Genomic DNA, 22,220 nt, shown 5'->3' with positions numbered 1-22,220 from the left:
CTTTAGAGTTGTTACATATGACCAATTTCTGTCTTAGCAAAATATTAGGTTTGTTTTCAAAAGAGGTGGCACTAATCAAGGCCTAGACTTTTGATTTTTAATGATTTTTGTTACTACTTTGGTTCATGGTTTGACAGGTTTTTTTAATCCACAAAAAAAACAAAAAAAAAAAGCAATTTATGCTACTGTGTACCTTTATTAGTTTTGAAATAGTTCATCTGAAGAGGTGATTTGGTTCATACACCATAAACATACAAATAGACATAGAGTAAACAACAATCATTCTTTTCAAATGAGAATGTTACACAAGCTTTTGGAAAATAGCCCAACTTAAGAGAGATAGAAAAGGTTATTTTGAGCTTTGCTTAGAAGATATTACTTGTATTACGTTTACACCACTCCTCTCTAACTTTACAATGTGATTTACTGTGCACTTATCTGTCTGGACTTGAACTTTTTGACTCTCAATTCTTAACAAATAAGGCAAAATTTTGCTCTATCATGTCCTTTATATATGAATATTATGACAAAATTTTGCTTTTAAACTTTGAATATATGTTAGAAAATCTATTCTACCCAATACATGAAATATTATATTCATTCCATTAAAATGATAGGAAAATGAATGCAAAAGTTAGATACCTAATTAAGAGTATAAAGTGCTTTTTCTTTCCTTTATTATAACATGAAATTGTATGTTAATACATAACTCATATTCATTATTTGAATTAAAAATAAATATTGTCATTCCACTTGAATTAATTTGCTTAAGAAAGTTAACAAAAAGCAAGTAAAATGTTCAAGAAAGATGGAAAATATTCCATATTTATATTGAAATCACCTAGCTGTCCAAATGAATTGCCAAACATGACCTTGTGCCACATTCAGGAAACACAGCAGAAATATTATCTCTAAGCTAAAGTCAATGCATTTATAAAAATAAAACAGTTAAAATCCTGATGCAAATATTACCGTGGTGGACGCCAGAGCTGGAAATAGGTAGCATTTCCCTTTAAGTTTTAAATAAGAAGGTAAAAATAAAAGTTTATGTTATGAGTATTCTACAGTATCCTCGTTTCTATTAAGTTAGTTGCTTGTGTAATGTACCTCAAGTCCAGCCGATTATAATAATTTGATCTAATTCTGGCCTTCTGTTGTCTTAAGGGGCCTGCAAGAAAGCTGGTGAGGGACTTTTTAGGGTGTCAGGGAGTGATAAGGCTAAGGGGAATGGAAAAACATAATAGAAATGGGTAGGTTTAGATTGGATGTTAGGAAGAAGTTCTTCCCCATGAGGGTGGTGAGACATTGGAACAGGTTGCCCAGGGAGGTAGTAGAAGCCACATCCCTGGAGGTTTTAAAGGCCAGGCTGGATGTGCCTCTGAACAACCTGATCTAGTGTGAGGGGTCCCTGCCCGTGGCAGGGGTGTTGGAACTAGATGATCCTTCAGGTCCTTTCCAACCCTAACAATTCTATGATTCTGTATTGTTATTTGGTTGTTACTACTTGACTGTGTCCCATTTTAAGACATATTACATCTTCTCTAATTAGGGAAGAGAGATGCCAAAATTTCTTTTTCTATGAAGAACAAATTCTAATTCATTGTTTCAGTAGTTGCTAACTATATTTATATTTCTTTTTTATTATCAAATTTCACAGTAAGTACAAGTCTCCTTCTATTACTTGGAAGCTAGAGTTAATTGAGCAAATGAAAGTAGTTTAGCCTCTGTGTGCTTGCTCACATATATTTTATTTAGGTTTAAATATACACAAGCACATCTGTGTATTAGTAGATTTATCACCTTTTCACTCCATGGTTCTTTCTGAACTTGCATATGTTATTAGTGCTTGAAACTATTTGTAAAACTGTCCTGGTTTTGCTGGGACAGAATCACAGGCCAGCCATGGGCTGCAGGCCATTTGCAGTTCTGAGTCAGCCAGAACAAATGAGTTGGCTCAAAGGTGTATCCCATGCCATGAGCATCACATTCAGTACAAAGGAGGAGAGAGCTAAGGGAGAGAGTATATGGAAAAATGTGTGAAGATTCTATTTGACTGGTTTTATTTTCATGTGTTTCTGGTTTCTTTTGCACTGTGTAAAAAATGATATATACTAGTAGTGATATTATATGCTTGGGCTGTTTGCCATCTTATCAGGACCAGTGCACATTTTATATTTCAGATCTGTCAGCTTGGCTCAGTTTTGTAAAATGCTGGTCCCTTGCTGCCTTTTTTTTTTTCTTAGCCATCTGTTAGCCTTCACAGAGCTACACCAAGTGCCTGATGGCATGCCATAGATGTTTTGTCACCATTTGCATTCCTGAAAAGTTTTCCAAATACCCATTTTAAAATGCATTATTTATCTGGGTTGCTTCCTATGATGATATAAACTGATTGCATCTTCTTTGCAATAATGATCTAAGGTATAGACAAAGTAGCTGGTTACCATAGCTCCAATAACATGTTATGACCCCAATTCTGTTATACTAATGTCTAAATACAGCAAGATCTGCTGATAAGTGAACAGTGCTTACCTTCATTATCTCTCAATCAGAGAAGTGAGGAAGACATTCATTATGTTGGGAAGTTATTGCTCCGTGGCAACCCTTATGAGATTGGGCAAGCATGGTCCTAGAATGTCTTGTCTCAACCTATGATACCGAGTCTGTGAATTTCCGCTTACAACTAGACCAAAAAGTCTAAAGTTGGCAAAGGAAATAGCACACAGAGAGAAATCGTTGGGTTACCCAGACATGTCTACATTTAAAGCAGAAACATGGTTAGCTCAAACAATCAAACAAATGTGTAGAAGCAAAATAAAATTATCTTAATTGTAGGATATAGAATGAATTTGTTTCTGATGTATAAGAAAACTGTAGTTAAATGTACCTTTCTCTTTATTCAGTGCCCTGAAGATAGTGATGGCAAGCAATGCAGTAACATTACTGTCAAAACTTTTTGATGTTTATGAAAATATTCCACAGTGCTGCTGAAATGCCTGAAAAATGCATGTTTTTCTTAGAGCCAAATGTCTGCTTAGGTACAGGGTAAGACACAAGGTACAGTCTAGATATTCTCTCGATTTGCTGTGTGGCTTGTCCTGCCGTGACCTTTCAAATATGATGGACAGTGGTTTGGCAACTTCATCAGCCATTTCCCTCAGGACCTGTGGGTAGTTGTGGTTGGATCTCATGGACTTGTGCACCTTCAGGTTCTTTAGATAGTCTTGAACCTGCTCTTTGCTTATAGTGGGCGGATCTTCCTTTCCCACTCCCCATCTGTGTTCCCTGGGGCTTGGAGGATACAGCTAGAGCCCTTGCTGGTGAACAATGAGGCAAAGTAGTCACTGATCTCCTCTGCCTTCTCCATATCCACACCAACAGCATTAGTGTTTCCTAAACAGAAAACCTTATTGTTAAAAATGGATTTGCTGAATATTGGCTTAGATTAAGCTGTGGGCTCAAACTACTGCTGATACCAATGAAAGTTCTGAAAGGATACTGATTGAGAGCTTGACTGCTTAAGGCTGAAAAGGGAGAGTTTGTGCTAATTACTTTGGAAAAGCTTCTCACATGAAGAACTGCAATCAATTTTCCTAAAGCATTTCAATCTAGTGGCAGTAACAGTTCACTGTGTTGTTTTTGAACCCTGCATCATGACTGAAATTTTTGGTAATGCAGGTAACTAGAAAAGAAAATGTACAATAAAAAGAATTGATGTTTTTAATCTTGAAACAACGGGGGAGGGAGTGAAAATTAAGATTTGCTTTATAATTTATGCCTTGCTGAGATAACCTGTACTCAGAGAACTATGATTCAATAACTCTACTTGGTATCGAGTTTTAATCCAGATAATTCTAAGGTATGAGAGCCTTTTAATTACTAAATGTTGCTCAACTTAGTGTTTCAAAAGCTTATACAAGGTTCTTGTTTTCTCTAAGTTTCATATTAATTTTCTGTACTATTTCCAGCCTTATGTGGTGGAGATGTTAGAGGACCCAGTGGAACAATCTTGTCACCTGGTTATCCTGATCTGTATCCAAATTCACTCAATTGTACATGGACTGTGGATGTTACCCATGGAAAAGGTAAAAAATAACACCTTTTTTTTCCCCTCCCCTCTCTTCTAGCTTAATCCGTATTTAAGTCCAGTGTTCTGGATCTAAGTTATCATCAATAAAATAGGAATTGGACTGCTGATTTTGTGATTCTTTTTGTTGCAGTAATTCCTAGAATTCCAGAAGTGCACCAGATCCTAATGCTTTCCACAGAACAGAAAATCCTTAGGTTGTTTATTGTCCAAGTAACAGACAGTTGGATACATGCACATTAATTCACACATGTGAAAGAAGGTTCATACTTTTTATGTTACTGAGGAAATGACAGAGAGCTGTTAGCTTGAAGCAATAATTCATATTTAGACTTTGTACCAACAGAAGAATCTGCAGTGAAAACTTAAGTGAAGATATTCAAATTATGGCATACAAAAAGAATGAAGTTAATGGTTGTTTAAAAGATTGTTGATATTTGATTTTAAATGTGGGAGTGATTGCATAGTAGTCTTGTACAATGAGTCAAAAAGCTAGAGAAGCATAAGAATTAAACATTAACTGAATGAGAGGAATAGAGATAGGTGTCAGAAATTGAATATAAATAGGATAAGATATGAATAAAAAAAAAATGCATCTGTAACACTGGAAAGAATACAGAGAAAGAATGAGAGGGAGAAGGAGGGCAAGTTCAATTGTGAATTTCATCAGTTGTCTCTGTGAAGGTGTGAAAAATGTGACAAAGTATACTGATGAGGCTTGTGGATAACATGAAAAAGACTTCCCCTCACAAACAATGTATGACCTGTGATTCCTTTTTTCTATTTTGTTCTTGAAGTCTTATTTGGAATCTTCAAGAGATGGCTTCTACTGGCTGTTAACTAGAAATATGACTTTTAAAAACCAGTTTTCTTTAAACTTTTTTTTTTTTTCAGACAAAGTTTGGTAGTTCAGTGTGAGACTAACAAAAAAAAACCATTTGTAGCTGCAGAATTCTGTGGGGTAATTTGGTAAAATTGGTAATCAGGAAAATTGTTTGAAACATTCCTTTGAATTAATCCTTGAGTTCGGTGTTTGAGCAATACTCAATGAAGCCCAGCTTTGATTTTGCATCAATCACATTATTTTGGGTCACTACCACAAATTTCTTTGGCATTTCTGATTTTGCTGTTGCAGTATATATGCATGCATAAAAATGGCAAAAATTAATTTGGATTGCAGCAAATGCAGCAACTATAGCATGAATGTCAGCCTCATTCTGCTAATATCACATTTTTCTTTTAAGAGCTTTCTTTCTCTTGTCAGATCAACACTGTCTTCTATGTAAAAATACAATTAAAAACAAAAACAAAACAACAAAAACCACTGAAGAGTTTATCAATCCCAAAGCTGAATTAGCTCAAAGGACGTGTAAACTGACTTTGATACCAAAATTCAGTATGTAATTTTTACTACTTTATTGTCACATCATCTAGAAAAATAAATAGGCATGTTAGAGCAGATTATTAGCTTTTCTCAGGTGTTTAAAAATGCAGAATAGATTCACTGGATTATCTAGTTCTGTGGCTTCTTTAAAAGGAAGCACATTCTAGAGTTGTCTAAGATACTCCCACTTTTGTCCAGCTAACAGCGCGAGCTGGTCACACAGACTAATGTGGACAATGACATGCAACAACAGGCAGCCAAATAATTTTTCTGTAGCTGGGCTGATGGGAGCAGGAGTTTGCTAGGAGTAACACAGACTTGCACATGCAGATGCTTCCACAACTTTCCAAGTTCTGGCCCAGGGGCTGACCCCCTGATCCCACTCCCTCCAGGTGCTGCCCCTGTGTGACCAGTGGCCCTTTTTCCAGTTGTTGGCCCCTGAACTCATCCTGCTTACCAGGTAATCCATAATAAATTTCACTAATGGTCACATGTGTGCTCACAGTCTGGGTGGAGGACACACCTTAATACTAAATAGTTAGGAATGGAGTTTAAAAAAAGATTAAAGAGGATCCAGTGGTTAGGTGTATGGATTAGTAAGAGAAGCTTAACACTCCATCTTCCTGCACTTTTTTTCTCCCTTATCCACTGTGATCTCTCTCCTTACCTGTCTTTGGCTCTAAACATCCCCCACAAACTTTTGAAGCCTTCAAATACTATTTAAAAATCTCATATTAGATTTTACATAATCTCATTAATCCCTTTAAATGCTCCACTGTAAATTTCTCATTTCCATGAGACCTAAGATAATCTTCTTTCCCCTATTCTAATCAGTTACTAAATTCTAGTTGAACTGCTACAAGATTACACTGATATATTCAGTGGCCCATCAGTCAGAAACATAAGAGTTCTGGTTTTAGTGTCTCCATTAAATCCTGTTCATTAAAGCTTCCATGTATATAATTTATTCCTTCTCTTGTTTATTGGTTTTGCTTTCTATACTGAAAGATCCTTGACTAGGCAATGTTATAAACTGTCATTATGTTACAGATACCCTTACAATACCTTCTAAACCTGCATGTGAACTCTGGAAAAGATAATCTCCAACACCTAAAGGGGCTCATGGTTCCTATGTTTAGACAGCTGGGTCAAGCACAGTAGCTTCGGTGTTGGATTTTAATGCCCTGTTTATGATGTTGTTGGGGGGAGGCAGAGGAACTAGGGAGGGGAGGTATTTGTTTGCTTCTTTATTAAATTATGTCTGCTATTAAAAGTCTGTTGTCCATGACAGTAAGATCATTAATCTTCATATACTATGTTAACCTTCAATCACATGAATGGATCTTTCTAAGCATTACATCAATGGCTATATTTTACAGAATCTGAATCATTGGCTTATAACAGATGATAACCCTGAAAATGTTATTACACTAAAGGTCTCAATAATCCCATGAATTAGCTAATGTCTTCTCCTGCTTCTTTGCTGTGCATTTACCCAAACATCATGGTCTGACTCTTAATTACAGAAATGCAGAAAAAAAATAATTTAATTGCCAGTCTTGACCTTTAAGTCTTTTTATTGTTATTGTGTTTCAGAACATATCTTCTTTTCTAAATGTCTCATGGTTTGCAAAATTCCATGCTGTTGGTGTATGCCACATGTTGTGGAGACGAAGTACTGTTGTTACTCTATGTGCCATTAAAATATGTCATATATTTTATAACCTGTCCTTTGCTGTTGCTATATGAAGATACTGGTAACTGTAAGAAGTAATCACAGGATCACAGGATGTTAGGGTGTGACCTAACATTGGGATGTTGGAAGGGACATCCCAAGATCATCGAGTCCAACCCCCCTGACAGAGCAGGACCATAGAATCTAGCACACATCACACTGAAATATTTACCTTTCCCATTCTGCCATAAATGGTTTTTCATTTTCTATATCTGTAGTCCATCATTGGATTTTGCATAAAATTGGTAGCATATGTTTTTTTTTAATTCCACAAATCAAGCATCCACATTTTGCAGACAAAGGAAAAAGTGAAAGGTACTGTCAAACATAAAAGACCTGCCAAAAAAGATATTTTAATACTAAAAATCAGGATACTTTTTTTTTTTTTTTAACAGATTATCTTCATTTCCTGAACCCTGATTTTTTATACTGAAATTAATTAATACTTGACTTAATTAAATTGATGTTAATGGTCTGATATGTAAATCTAATTCTACTTTTTCTAACAGGAGTACAGTTCACCTTCTACACATTTCATTTGGAGGATCATCATGACTACTTACTAATAACAGAGAATGGCAGTTTCACGCAGCCATTAGCACGTCTTACAGGCTCAGAGCTTCCTTCACCAATCAATGCTGGCCTCTACGGAAATTTCAGGGCTCAGCTGCGCTTTATTTCAGATTTCTCAATATCGTATGAAGGATTTAATATTTCTTTCTCTGGTAAGGAAATACCTGCAATACCTGACTCCTGGGAAAAAACCAAAAAAAAATAAAAGAAAGAAAGAAAGAAAGAAAAAGTGTTGGTTTTTTTCAGCATTTTGTATAAAGATGAAGAAAAAATAATTAAATTGAAGTGATTTTGATGAATGTATATACTGAATCATAGAATTAGATAACTTATTTCCTAAGCACAATGATAGCAAAGCAAGCAAACTTCCATGCCTCTGTAGAGATATTTCTGCTACATGATAAATAAGACAGCAGTAAGCTGTAAAATCAAGGGGGAGGAAACAGAACTAATCTAATTATTTTAGTGACATTTCAGTCTGAGTGTCAATTATTTAGGCTTTTATGCTGTGCCATTGTTTTATGTACCTGGTACATTTATGCCTCTTACAAGAATGGTAAAGCATGTTATGTTATACATCTTTAAAATGCAGTGAATGCATCCATTACTCTTATTTTTTAATGTAGTATAATTGCCACTTTAACATTCACATGTTCATTTTGGTTTTAAATCTGAAATCTGCATTGTTGTTCAAGTGGAAATTACCAGACTGTGAGATTAGAAATGTGACTGATTGCAAAAATGATCTTTTCACTCATGCAAACTGACTTGCTCGCTTGTTCCCAGAGTATAATCTTGAACCTTGTGAAGATCCAGGGATCCCACAATTTGGTAACAGAGCAGGATTTAATTTTGGAGTGGGAGATATTCTGACATTCTCCTGTTCAGCTGGATATCGTTTAGAAGGAGCTTCAGAAGTTATTTGTCTTGGTGGTGGCCGACGAGTATGGAGTGCACCTCTGCCAAGGTGTGTGGGTACGTGGTCAGCTGCTTTCATTTGCTTGTATGTGTAGTCATTGTCCATGGATTTGCAGATTTACAGCATGGAAAAGCATGGTAATCCACCTTATACTTACTAGTGTACTCACATTCTCCATATGTCTTCAGCCATTTTATTCAGTCTTTTAAAAATATATTTAGTATTGGAACTATCAGTGGACTTTGTAGCTTACACCTGAAGACATTTCACATTGAGGGCACAATGTTAACTCCTCTTATTTTGATTAGTATATTAGGAAAATTGTGTATAAATTTGAATCAGCATTTATCAGTTCAAATGCCTAATAACTACCTTCCCCCCCCCATGCAATCTTCTGATGGATATTAGTATTACTACATTTTGTAATTGTAGTTAGAGCACTTAAACTAAGTTCATATATAGAAGTACAGTCAACCCAGGCTTCCTCTGTAAGTTAGAGAACCATATCCTCCAAATATCCTCAATATTGTTGTCCATTTTTTAGAATGATAGCTAAGATAACTGACAGGAACCATTTTCTGGTGGTTCCTAACACTCTCCACTCACTGCAGAGGTAGCTTTGACTAGCAATTGAACTTAATGCTCATCTCGTCTGAGCTGAATTCTTCCTTATCACCTTGATTTTCTGTTCTTTTGAAACCATTAAAACAACAACAAAAACCCTAAAAAAATGGAATAGTTACTTAACTGCCTGCATTTCGTTTCCTTTTAATTATTCAAGAATATATGGTATATGGAAAAGCTTCTGTATGAAAATAACTCTATCAACATGCATTTGAAATATTTCATGTTTTTATATGGAGTTGCACATTAAAACACAAATTTCTTTCATAATTTGATTGTATAATAGCTCTTGATTGATTATCTGCTTCCTCTTACCTGACATTAGTTGCTTTATGATGATTTTAATTTCCAAACTATTCCTATGCTTCTCTTGGCATAACGAATGTTCTGAATTTCACATATGCAGGAGGAGCATTATGGTTTAGAAGCTGAGTTAGTGGAATGCATGAATAAAAAATATTTTTGTGTTGTGGCTGATGAATTTTTAACCATAAGAATAATAGCCAATGCATGCAGTTGTGAAGAGAGGTTAAATTTTAGCAATAAATTTCTGCAAGCAGTAGTATACTGAAAATGAATTAGGAAATTACCAGTAAAGAAGAACCTGTGCAGAAACATAAATGAGAAAAAAGATATTGCTATTTAGTTTTCATGATACAGAGAATCATGTTTGTGTGTCTGATCTTTTGGAGCACTATGACAGGAAATATAAAACAAAAGTTAAAAAGCATTATTCTTGCTGATTGACGATGCCTTTCATTTTCTCAGTCAGCATAGGGTTCATTGTGCTTAAATCTTTCAGTTTACCCAAACTACTTGGAAAACCTCTGGTGAGCCTATAAATCCAGAAACAGTGATTTACTTCAGTTTTTGTGTTACATCCTTGTAATTTATAGAAAGCTGAATGAAAGTGTTTGTGGAAACATAGTTTCAGCTGAAATAAGTGGATTTACTATTTAAAACCTTTCCATCAAACTAACCTGAGCTTCATTTCGGTTGTGTAGGGAATGTTATTAAAATGAAATATTAATACTGCAGAAATGTTTGTAACAGCTCTAAGTATGCTTTTAAAGGATCATCACAGGCTTTCAGTTCCTTTATGATTTTCATTTTACTCGAAAAATAGTGTTTTGTCCTTTATTTTCTCTCTTCTATATGTCCCTCTACAAACTTTCCCTAAATTTTACCCTCGTGTGTCCATTCAGTCTCTTTTGTCTGTCACTTGCTGGAATAAGTTTGGGCTGGAAGAGACCTACCACAGGCAGTGAAAACTTCCACGAGAACAGGTTGCTCAGTTCCCAATTCTACCTCACCTTGAACCTTTCCAAGCAAGGCATCCACAATGTGTCATGGATCTCAACTCTTAGTTAAAAGTGTCCTAACAGTTGGCTCACTGTTGTGTTCAGATTTTAAAATTTGCTTTGAATTATAGCTTGAACAAAAACAGACTCTTTGGATTAAAGTAATACCACAATTACTTTGTGCCTTTTGACTTTCCTTTTTCTCTGGATTGGGAATGGGTATCCCGCAAACTTGGAATTACAATTATCTTACTCCTGTGTGTTGTAAAAACTGACCTGTGCATCTTCAGACTGCAAATAACTATTTTGGAATGAAATAAAAGGATAAACGTGATCATGTGGACTACAAGGTCTTTCCCTTCTGTCTGGATTGTGTATCCAACTGTTCTCAGAAAAGTGATGATATCTGAATTATTTGGGTATTTGTTCTGTATTGCTGTTGAGTTAAATATAACCATCAAACATTTTGTCTGCTTTTATCTGTATCTGATTAGCTTTCTGAACAATGTTTTGTTTGGCTACATGCAGAGAGAATTACTAACTTTTTTATTTTTTATCATATAAAGATTTTTTTTGTTTGTTTATAAACTTTGTATTCAAAATGTATATTTCAATATTCTACATTTTGCACAAACAAGTCTGGCGTAGGAATTATAATGATGTTAACAATCAGCGAGAGCTCTTAAGTACCATCGGTTACTTAAATATCTTTTCAAGCCATTAAATGCACCACAGAGCTCTTCACAGTACAAATTCTTATTCTATGACATAAACTAATTTCTCATGCTAAAGCAACCGAGGTACATTCTTACGAGACCAAGAATACTGAAATGATCCTGAAAACAAACATAAACCCAGAAAACCAAGTGTTACACTTAGTACAAATCTGTTAAAGACAGAAGAAATGCTCTTTTCTTTGCACTATAATGCAAGGCTATAATATTGAGACTAAATAAAAATGGGGGGAAAGAATTGTAGCAGTTTTTCAGTGTCCTGGTAAAATGTCTGGTAAAACACCATGCTGAAAATGTCTTAATTAAAATTATGTAAGAAATCCAAAATGTGATAGTAAATGAGAGTTAGTGATGAATAGCTAATGTAGGATTGCCACAAGGTTTTATGCTTTTGGAATTTTTTTTTGTAATTGAAGTCCTTAATTATAAGGCTTCTTTTTAGGAATAATAACAGTATTACTTGGAAATACTTTCTCATTTGTTAGTCTTAACTCTTAGTCTTAAATCTATTTTATTATTTTTTTGTTTCTTTGTTTCCCCCTTGGAAATTTTTCTGCTTATTTAGGGAATACATTTTCTATTGTTTAGATTTTAGTTATAACACAGTTCTCTACCATAATTCAACCAATTGACCCTGTTGTTTATTTTAGTGCATGAATATTAGAGGAAAATTACCTTTTTTCATTGGTGCATATTAAAAGCTGTACATTTGCATGTATGTATAAATGCATAAACATATAAACTCCTAGATTACTTTTACTTTCTTTGAAATTCTTTGTGGATTTCTGTACTGGAAAAATAAAACCAAGTATGTTTCCTTCAAAACAGATTTCGATAAGGATCCTTTAAAGCATTATAATCGTGGAATGTATCATTATTATGATTATAACTCTTCATATCATATAACATACTTTTATTAAAGTATTGCTATTTAGAGATATTCTTGTAGCCTTCATTCACTCTCATTAACATATATTTAGAAATAAGTTTTAGATACCACTAAATGTTAATGGTGTTGAACTAGGTTGCATTAACATTCCCATTATTACCATTACTAAATGTATTTATGTTTTCTATTGAAATATACCTTAATATTTTCTTTTAATTGCAGCTGAATGTGGAGCATCCACAACAAATAATGAAGGCATCTTACTGTCCCCCAATTATCCTCTTAACTATGAAAACAATCATGAATGCATTTATAGCATTCAGGTACAAGCAGGGAAAGGAATAAATATTTCTGCCAGAACATTTCACTTAGCCCAAGGAGATGTTCTTAAGGTATGTAAGCACAAAAAATTTTATCTCTTATTTCTAATTTTGAATTTCAACATGTTAAATTTTATATTAACCATCTCCTAGGAGTGTATGTATCTAAACCAGTTCCATTTCTAATGTGTTAAAAATAAGGCAACTTGAGAAGCTTCCATAATCTGTTTCTTAAAGCACATGTATTTCTTACCAAATGTAAACCAAATGTTTCCTTAATGTGTGTTTATGTTCTGTTCTTAGTGTTGAATTTTTGTCTGCTACATCTTTTGTAAATTTTGGTTTCTTCCTCAGTATCTTCATAGTTTGATCTGTGATATAAACATAATAAACATTATGCCCAGAAGCTTAATTTAATGCACTGTCTACATACTATATTTTGAGCATGAGATCTACCCTTTTAATAATTCTACTCATGTGTGTTATGAAACATCTGCAAAATGATAACCATATCAACTACACTTTGTACTGAAATCAGCTGAATATGGAATGTATTAATTTATGTAAAAGATTTTTTAATACACTTTTATAATATAGTGGAGGAAGGGTAGCCTTTACTAAAATTGAAGCTTAAACAAATTATCTAAGTAGATTTCAACATGAATAAAAATGTACCTGTACATGGTGCTAATTAATGAATAATTTCCTTTAAGCTTCAAAAAGCCTAACCCCTACCCAAAAAAAGTCCTACAGGCAAATGTGAACCTAAACCAAAGGAGAAAGGAACACCAAGTATGAAAAAGACCAAAGTGGAAACAGAATGTCCATTTATTATGGGGATGATTTTTTCCCCTATTTGTAGTTGATTGTGTGCTTGGCAGTATGGAGAGTGAAAGCTGATGTAACAGACAAGGTTCCACCTATGCAGAAAAACAAAATAAACTACCTATTATTTTTATAAGGTAGTAAAGCAGTCTTGCTCTATCCTTCTACAAAACCAGTCAGTAAAGCAAATAGAGAAATGACATCACAGGTTTCTTCCTCTGTGCTTAGCTCAGTACACTGTGCTCCTTCAAAATATGAAGGAGTAAATTTTGCTTCATTTGTTTACTCTCACCTGTGAGACAGCTTAAAATGTGTGGATGTGACTCAGCTTTTGAGGGATTTTGTGCAAAGAATTAGAAAGGAGGTGCTGTTTGGGACCTTTGGCTAATCTTTGGCTTAAGAGTCTCAACATCTGCTATCATAATACTTTTAGGAATAGCTTCCTGAAAACATAAGTGAGAAATAGGCAATCAATGTAGGGGGACAGAAAAAAACCCAAACATATGGACCCTTTTCTGTCTTTATATTAGTGTTTCTATTTGTATGTGATATAAATGATACATTTGACAGGGTGTTGACAGTCTCAGCTCTGAGCTGCTGATTTTATGTTATTTCTTCTTTTTATAAAGGCACAGATCTTCATATCCATATGCCTTTTATGTTCCAAAGGCAATTCTTAAAAATAGTTTGATTCAAATGCATGAATTAAGTACATTCACTTTATACAAATTCCTTGCTAAAATGTTGTGGAGTTAAATCAATTAGAAGAAAAAAGGCCATTCATTTAATTTTTTTTTCCCCCTCTATTTTTTTTTTTTAAAGATGCCTTTTGAGAGCTTAGTGTGGAAGTACAAACCCCTACCCCAAGGCAGCTTTGCTGTGTCAACACCAGCTGTCATTGTTCTTGATTTAGTTACTTTATTCTTGTTTCAGTTGTAAGTGTAGTAGGCTGGGGCAGTCAGGTGTTGTCTGACCTTGCCTACTGGGCCAGTGGGTTGAGACAATCTGATACCTCCTTGTCCTGAAGAAAATATTGTGAGTTGGGATGATTAGGTCCTCCCTAATTCCTAAATTCCACACCTGGAACTTCCACTGCCTAAGGAATGTACCTGAGATGCTTCTTGCCTGGATCATAAGCCCACTCTGAAAGTTATTAAGATCCCCTGACAAGAATTGCAGCCACAGTGGCAAAATACTGACTAAACTATCAAAGTAAATATCAAAGGGAGGAACTTTAGGTCTCTGGGATTGCGGCAGGCTGTTAACCTGTATTTCAAAACATAGATTCACAGCAGTGAAGGAACAGAGTAATCTAGTATAATTTGATTTTGCAACATTCAGTTGGAAGGGCGAGCTTCACTATAGTTTGATCTCATGACATTCAAACATTATCAAGTACAGAATTTTACTATATTCAGCAGAGAATGAAACATCTTAATCATAGATTAACCCCTCTGAGTGTGTGTACCATTTTATTTGCAAACTTTGTTGAATGTTTAATTAAATGGTTGTGTTTGCTTGTAACAAATTGATGTTTATTGACTAATTACATGTTGCTAGAAAATCATATATCTAATATTGTGATTTGTTATAATAGTGTTAGTGAATCTCAACTTGCTGTTATTCCAAAACAACGTAAGAATCATAACAACTTGACCCTGACTTGATCTCCCTTAAGTCTGTATAAATAATTTTTCCCGACCCTTCTGTAAATCACAACTCAAATTCAATCATTAGATTTTCCTTCTGTATAGCAATAGAGTGAACTTAAGTAATGCTTTCTATAAATTTATATTAAAATCACTTTTTTTTCCCTAATATTTTTGACATTGATTCTTAAGTGACTTTAAGTTCTCTGTTCTCTTTCTGACAAATTTATGTAGTTGGCAGGATCTGAAATCAGGATTCCACAAGTGATTTACATCATTTAAAGCTCTCATCCATGACACTTAGGAAGTTGGGTTTTTTTACACTGTGATTATAAATAAAACCCTCCTCCCCCCCAGTTTAAACACTATATTTGCTGATTAACAATATATTTATTTAAACAGTGTTCACTATTAGCATCCTTCCCGATAGCGCCTCACAGTATCACTGTGATAAGAAGAACGTGAGTGTAATTTTCAGTGCCTTTCTCCTTTTAATGAATTAATCATTTAACAGATCAGGCTTTTAAATAGCTGATAAAGATGGATCTGTTTTCCGACTAGCTTATCACTGGCATATTCAAGCATTATACAGTCATGAATCAATTATCTTTGCATTAATGCTACAGGATGACTTTAAGAAAGATGAATGCAACCAAATAATATGTTCACAATGCTTGTTCTTGGCCATACACTTAGCTTCCAAATGGCATAAATACAGATATTCTGGCAAGGCCTATAAGAAAGCATATTCCTTTATTAAAAATCATGGTGCTACCTTAATTCACATACAATCTCATCTTCTGGATCAAATTCTGAAGATGAGTTGCTAACTCATTCAAAGCCTTTTGCCAACATTTCCACTTATTTTAGGAAGCATACAAATAAAATGCTACTTCTGAAAATCTTGCAAGAGATTGTAGGATGTTTCCACTTTCTTTGCAATTTACTCTGTGTCATTGAAATCTATGAATTTGTTTAACTTGGATGAAGCACAAAATGAGCTAATGTGACTTAAATGGAGAATTATATTGCAAAATACACATCCATTTATTGTCCTAAGGGAGACTCCACTATCTCTAGACAGGGGATATATGTTATTTTGAATATTTTAAAGTTGGTAAGCACAAGAAAAAAATGTATTTCAATTTCATGCTCAAATTAATCACACCCTTGCTTTGCACAAATGCAGTTCTCCTACTCAAAGCATCAGAATTTTAGAAGTATTAGGGTCCTTTAAATTTTCTTGCTTCAAGGAAATTATATAGGCTTAGAAGCATTATGTAGTCAGAGTGATAGTTAGGCCATAAAGTAGAATTAGTTTCAGCTCTAGAGAGATGTCAGTGTACCAGTGTGAAAGGTTTAATGCAGTAGACAGTTACAAAGTATGTGTATGGAAAAGTGTAACTTGGGGAAAATTTGTATCATGAAGTGGTTTGTGAGCAGCTGATATAACTTATTAATAGCTCTCTTTGGTAGATTATTGGTGATATACACATCACAGGAGTTAGATTTATGTTAGATTTATATCCTGAATCATTGGGCATTATTGGTTCTAAGTAGCTTGGAGAGATGAGGAGAAATTGCATCAAATTCAAGATGGGTTTTGTTTAATTCTGTCATGATTTCAGTATATCCATAGGATAGTATTAATTCACCTGGAATATTTGTTTTTTTCTTTCAGTTACCAGAATAAAATTAAGCATATTTCAGAATTAATTTTCAGTTATTTTTCTCACTTGATTACTGATGTCTATATAGCTTTAAGGTCTTAAAGTCTTATATAAAAGTAATCAATCCATTTAAATACTATGATATTTGTAATTACTTTTTCATTGATAATTGTACTGTCTGTCTTTCTTATTTTCACTCTGTTTAATGACATTACTATTTAAATGCTAAGTTTGCTTGGAACTTATTTGTTGTTTATTTTTTTCCAGTAAAAACCAAGGAAAGATGTTGAGTCCTATCGCTGTGCTTCTTAAACTGCTGTGCTATTAATTATTTATTCATTAGATATGGCTCAAAATTACATGTTTTATTTCAGCAGTTTTGTTATTACAGGAGACATGAGGATTTCTGCAAAATCTCACAGATGGGGAACAGGCATCATAAAGCTTCACAGAATTATTTCAGAACTTTGTTGCCTACATTTATTACTATTGATGTACTTGTTTAGGTCTTTCTTACGACTGGAGACAATTCCCTGTTGTTTTATTAAAGCTTTGGAATTTCCCTATATTGCAGCTTGAAAATTATTTATAGCTGAATTGGCTGATTTGCAAGTGAAATTTTTCTTAAACCCCAATTATCAAAGATTCCATTATGGTACAAATCATTAAATCAATCACATAGGATGCAGCGGATGGGTTAACAACTACTGAGAAGTTATAATGTAATCATTTTTATTACTAATAGGAGTACAACAGCAACCTGTGATGTTTTAAAGCAATCAAGCTTGTAAGCAACTTTGCTGAAAATTACTATGAGATTTTTTTAAAATATATTTAGTAGCCTAAGTTTCTGTTTCAAATATGGGGAAAAAACAACTCTTGGAAAAAAATAAATAGATAAAAGCCTTGTACTCCAATTTACATATAGATTACATTACCCTTTCAACTTACAGATGCAGTTCTATTTATTTTTCTCCTGGTCTCTTTACTTTATATATGAACCTTTATTTGCCTAGAAAAATAAATCAAAAAATCAGAGGTTCATTTAAAAAGTTTGAGTTAGGAGCATGTGAGCGTTTCTCTTATTCCACCTCAGTGACTTGAGGCAATCACAGCTACAGGAAATAGGTGTTTACTGATAGATGGTGACCAGCACTATACTGCTGTCAGTGAAAGGGAAAACAGAGAGGTTTAAAAATATGAGGAACCTATTCCCACTTCAAAAAGGAACTGATGTATTTCAAATTGTCCATTTGAAAAGACTACACAGTTTAGTCAAATTAAGACAGGCAAACAGCACACCCAAATAGTATTTCATATTGGCAATATTGGCCTGCATCAAGAACAGTGTGGCCAGCAGGAGCAGGGAGGTCATTCTGCCCCTATACACTGCACTGGTTAGGCCACACCTCGAGTACTGTGTCCAGTTCTGGGCCCCTCAGTTTAGGAAGGATGTTGACTTGCTGGAACGAGTCCAGAGAAGAGCAACAAAGTTGGTGAGGGGTTTGGAACACAAGCCCTCTGAGGAGAGGCTGAGGGAGCTGGGGTTGCTCAGCCTGGAGAAGAGGAGACTCAGGGGTGACCTTATCACTCTCTACAACTACCTGAAGGGAGGTTGTAGACAGGCGGATGATGGTCTCTTCTCCCAGGCAGCCAGTACCAGAACAAGAGGACACAGTCTCAGGCTGCGCCAGGGGAGGTTCAGGTTGGATGTTAGGAAGAAGTTCTATACAGAGAGAGTGATTGCGCTATGGAATGGCTTGCCCGGGGAGGTGGTGGAGTCGCTGTCATTGAGGGTGTTCAGAAGGAGACTTGATGGGGTGCTTGGTGCCATGGGTTAGCTGTTTGGGTGGGTTGGATTGGTTGATGGGTTGGACACGATGATCTTGAAGGTCTCTTCCAACCTCGTTTGGTTTATTCTAATAAAGGTTTATTCTATATACCCCTTGACAGAGCTGTCCTTCCTCTTAAGGGAAATGTACAGAATTATGTTGCAAATTAAATAGTCCATTATTTATATATTATTTATAATAGTCCATTGTTTTTTATTTTTTGTTTAGATAATTTTAAAACTCTCGTTTGTTTTACAGATCTATGATGGCAAAGACAACACTGCTCACCTGCTGGGTGCATATACTGGAGCATCATTAAGAGGACTGACTTTAAGTAGTACTTCAAATCATTTGTGGCTGGAATTTAACTCAGACACGGAGGGAACTGATGAAGGCTTTCAGCTTGTGTATACCAGTAAGTGTTTGTGAAAACAGAAGTAAGAGGTTTATGATTTTAAATGAATGAATATTCTTTGCTCATTTAATGAAAATGCAATCAAAATATAAACAATAAAATCACTCATTGCTAATCAAAATAACATCGTGTCATATTTTCTACCTCCAAACCCCCAAAACATCTAGCAGTTTTTGTAATCTGACACTTAGAATTTTGTCTTTTTTTGAGAGCTATTTTACACTTTTTTCAGTCTTGAAAAGGATATTAAAAAATGCAGTTAATTGTGGCCCATAAAAAATATCTAAGTATATGAGTAGTTTTAAATATATTAACTTTTAAACAGTTCACATTTATTTATCTTAACCTATTGATTCAAAATGATGATTTGTAAGTGAAAGAAAAAAAAAAATAGAATAGAATAGAATAGAATAGACCAGACCAGACCAGACCAGAAGAGACCTTCAAGATCATTGCATCCAACCTATCATCCAACACCATCTAATCAACTAAACCATGCAACCAAGCACCCCATCCAGTCTCCTCCCAAACACCTCCAGTGATGGTGACTCCACCACTTCCCTGGGCAGCACATTCCAATGGGCAATCACTCTGTGCAGAATTTCCTCCTAACATCCAGTCTGAGCCTCCCCAGGTGCAGCTTGAGACTGTGTCCTCTTGTTCTAGCGCTGGCTGCCTGGGAGAAGAGGCCAACATCTGCCTGTCTACAACCTCCCTTCAGGTAGTTGTAGAGAGCAATAAGGTCTCCCCTGAGCCTCCTCTTCTCCAGGCTAAGCAACCCCAGCTCCCTCAGCCTCTCCTCACAGGCCTTGTGCTCCAAATCCCTCACCAGTTTAGAATAACCCAATTGAGATCCAGAGTGATAAAGAAAAATTCCTCATAAAAACGTTGTACTTTAAAAAATACAAAACACCACCAAAAAAAACCAACCCACAACCCCCAAAAAAATGAAAACAAAAAACACTCCAAAAACTTGTCTTCACTTCTTATTCATATTAGCCTTCTTTAGAGCTTATGGAATGCAGTGTGTTGAGAAAAAAATAGCTTAGCTAGGAATGAAAAAAATTCAGCTCAGAGGTTGTAGAGGCATTTGAGGAGATGAGCCATTTTCAGTGAGACATTAAAAAAGCTGATGGAATAACTGGCATGACAGCATTTGACCTTTGTAGGGAGGTCGTTGAGGCCCCATCCTTGGAAATATCCAAGGTCTGGCGCTACGAGGCTCTGAGCAACCTGATCTAGTGGAGGATGTTCCTTCTCACTCACTCCTTCATTTGCTCCTATGTCACCTACATATAGGAGCAGCAATCTGACACAAACTGCCTTTTTTTACCCATAAAGCATTTGAGCTGTGTGCTATTGAGTGAATACATTCAGTTTTGAACAAAGGGAGATTTAAAGCTTTTTCTCAGATAGTAACAGAAAACCTTATTTGGAAGAAAATCTTTCCACCGAGTTGGAGTTTATTTTTTCCCCAAAATGTTAATATGATTCTCTGTTTCTCTCTAATACCTAGGTCATCTTGTTTCCTTCTTGCTCCACATCTCTTAATTTTCAAAATAAACAAGCTGATTGGATTGAATTCTCTGTATCATCATTATCATTGACTCCTACTTGTAGACTTTTAATTTACAAACTACTGAATGCAGGATTATGGTAGGGATTGATGAATATAACATGATTGCTTTGGTGCCATAGGGGCTGTTGTGCCATTGGTGTAACTGCACAATAATAACAACAAAAAAAATCTGCTGTGCTATTTTGTTTCTGAGCCTTTAAAAGTCTATTCACAAACTAGACTGTCATCAAAGTAAATGGACAGTCATTTTAACTGCCATTTTGTAGCTTATCATATCATTTTAGAAGTGATTGATAATGATAATGGATTTCCTTCTCAGTCTTTAATTGGGTTCTTAAGAAAAATGATGTTATGACAGTTCAATTTGCATGCTCTAAGTGAGAGATATAGACAGTTCTCCTACTTAGACCATTTGAAAACAGAGAAGCAGTCTTAAATATGTTGTTACATGAGTTCTGAAAAGGTTTAATTTCTGCTGGGAAGTAGGAAGCATTAATTCCATTAATGTATATACCTGTTTGATTTTGCAACTGCAATGTTTTATTCCTACCACAGGTTTTGAGCTTTCACATTGTGAGGACCCTGGTGTGCCACAGTTTGGATACAAAATCAGTGACCAAGGCCATTTTGCTGGAAGCACTATAATCTATGGATGTAATCCAGGTTACACACTCCATGGAAGTAGCCTTCTGAAGTGTATGACTGGAGAAAGAAGGGCATGGGACTATCCTCTGCCATCGTGTATTGGTAATAGACACTTTTAATTTTTATTTACTTAAACTATTGTCTCAGTATAAGAAAGGGAAAAAACTGGTAAGGATTGATCAATCTATGTGAAATCTTATCTGTATATATAGAGATCTGTTTGCACATAGAGTGAGTGGGGTTGCCTTTTTAAGGTTAAAAAAGGGTAATAATTGTTAGATATTCATGGGTACTAAATTACAAATACATGAAAAATATTGCTTTTGCAACACTGATGCTCTGTATTTCCAGAGTACTTGTGTATGAGGCAGGTAGCTGTATGCACTCAAGGTTTGTCCTTAACAAGAACAAGATTGTTTAAGGTTTACAGGCTACTCAGGCAAATCTTGAGACTCTCTTTCAGGTTGTCATATACAAGTAAAATTATTTCTCTGGGTATTTATGAACAACGTAAGTCAAGAGACACTTTAATTTGCTGCTATTATCAGAAATTGGCTTAAAACTACCACTGTTCTGAGAACAGTGAAACTATTTCCAAGCAGTTGTAGTAATCATAAATCTTAAACATGTAGTTAGCATTTCAATTCAACGTACTATCTGTGGAAATTGCAGGAATAAATGTAGTGTATTGTGTATTTCCTTTAACTTGACATCCTTAGAAGAATCCATAGTGTTGACAGTTGGAGGCAAAATTAAGATTCTTAATTAAGATCTTCATAATAAGCAATCCGGAGATGTAAGATAAAAAGGGCTTTGCTGTGTTACTCTTGACTGCAACCTGAGAGGATGCTGCTTTCTGGGATATCACCACTTGCATAGCTGATTCAGCAGCCAGCAAAACCAAGGAGCTGGAACCTTACTGAAGGCACAGAAATAAGCCCCTAAGGAGAGAAAGGCTAACTTCAAAAATCAGAATAAAAACCCAGTTATCCTCTCTGAAAATCAGTAATTTTTAAATTGTAGTTAATTCAGTGGTCCT

The 22,220-nt window shown here is 35.1% G+C and overlaps 1 protein-coding gene across 1 annotated transcript in view; it reads left to right on the top strand.

Moving 5' to 3' along the window:
* CSMD3 (CUB and Sushi multiple domains 3) overlaps positions 1 to 22,220 on the top strand; it is a 406,730-nt gene that overhangs the window by 240,465 nt on the left and 144,045 nt on the right. The window contains exons 20-25 of the mRNA XM_068167989.1: positions 3,969 to 4,085; positions 7,716 to 7,931; positions 8,566 to 8,754; positions 12,469 to 12,638; positions 18,801 to 18,957; positions 21,092 to 21,283. Of these exons, the coding sequence (XP_068024090.1) occupies positions 3,969 to 4,085; positions 7,716 to 7,931; positions 8,566 to 8,754; positions 12,469 to 12,638; positions 18,801 to 18,957; positions 21,092 to 21,283 (1,041 nt within the window). The remainder of the gene's footprint in view (positions 1 to 3,968; positions 4,086 to 7,715; positions 7,932 to 8,565; positions 8,755 to 12,468; positions 12,639 to 18,800; positions 18,958 to 21,091; positions 21,284 to 22,220) is intronic.

The sequence above is a fragment of the Melanerpes formicivorus genome, unplaced genomic scaffold (assembly GCF_026170545.1).
Source record: "Melanerpes formicivorus ecotype bairdi unplaced genomic scaffold, bMelFor1.0.p_v2 SCAF_128, whole genome shotgun sequence".
NCBI classification, from domain to species: domain Eukaryota; kingdom Metazoa; phylum Chordata; class Aves; order Piciformes; family Picidae; genus Melanerpes; species Melanerpes formicivorus.
Note: the sequence above shows the minus strand (reverse complement) of the source record. Positions and strands in the feature narration are given on the sequence as shown.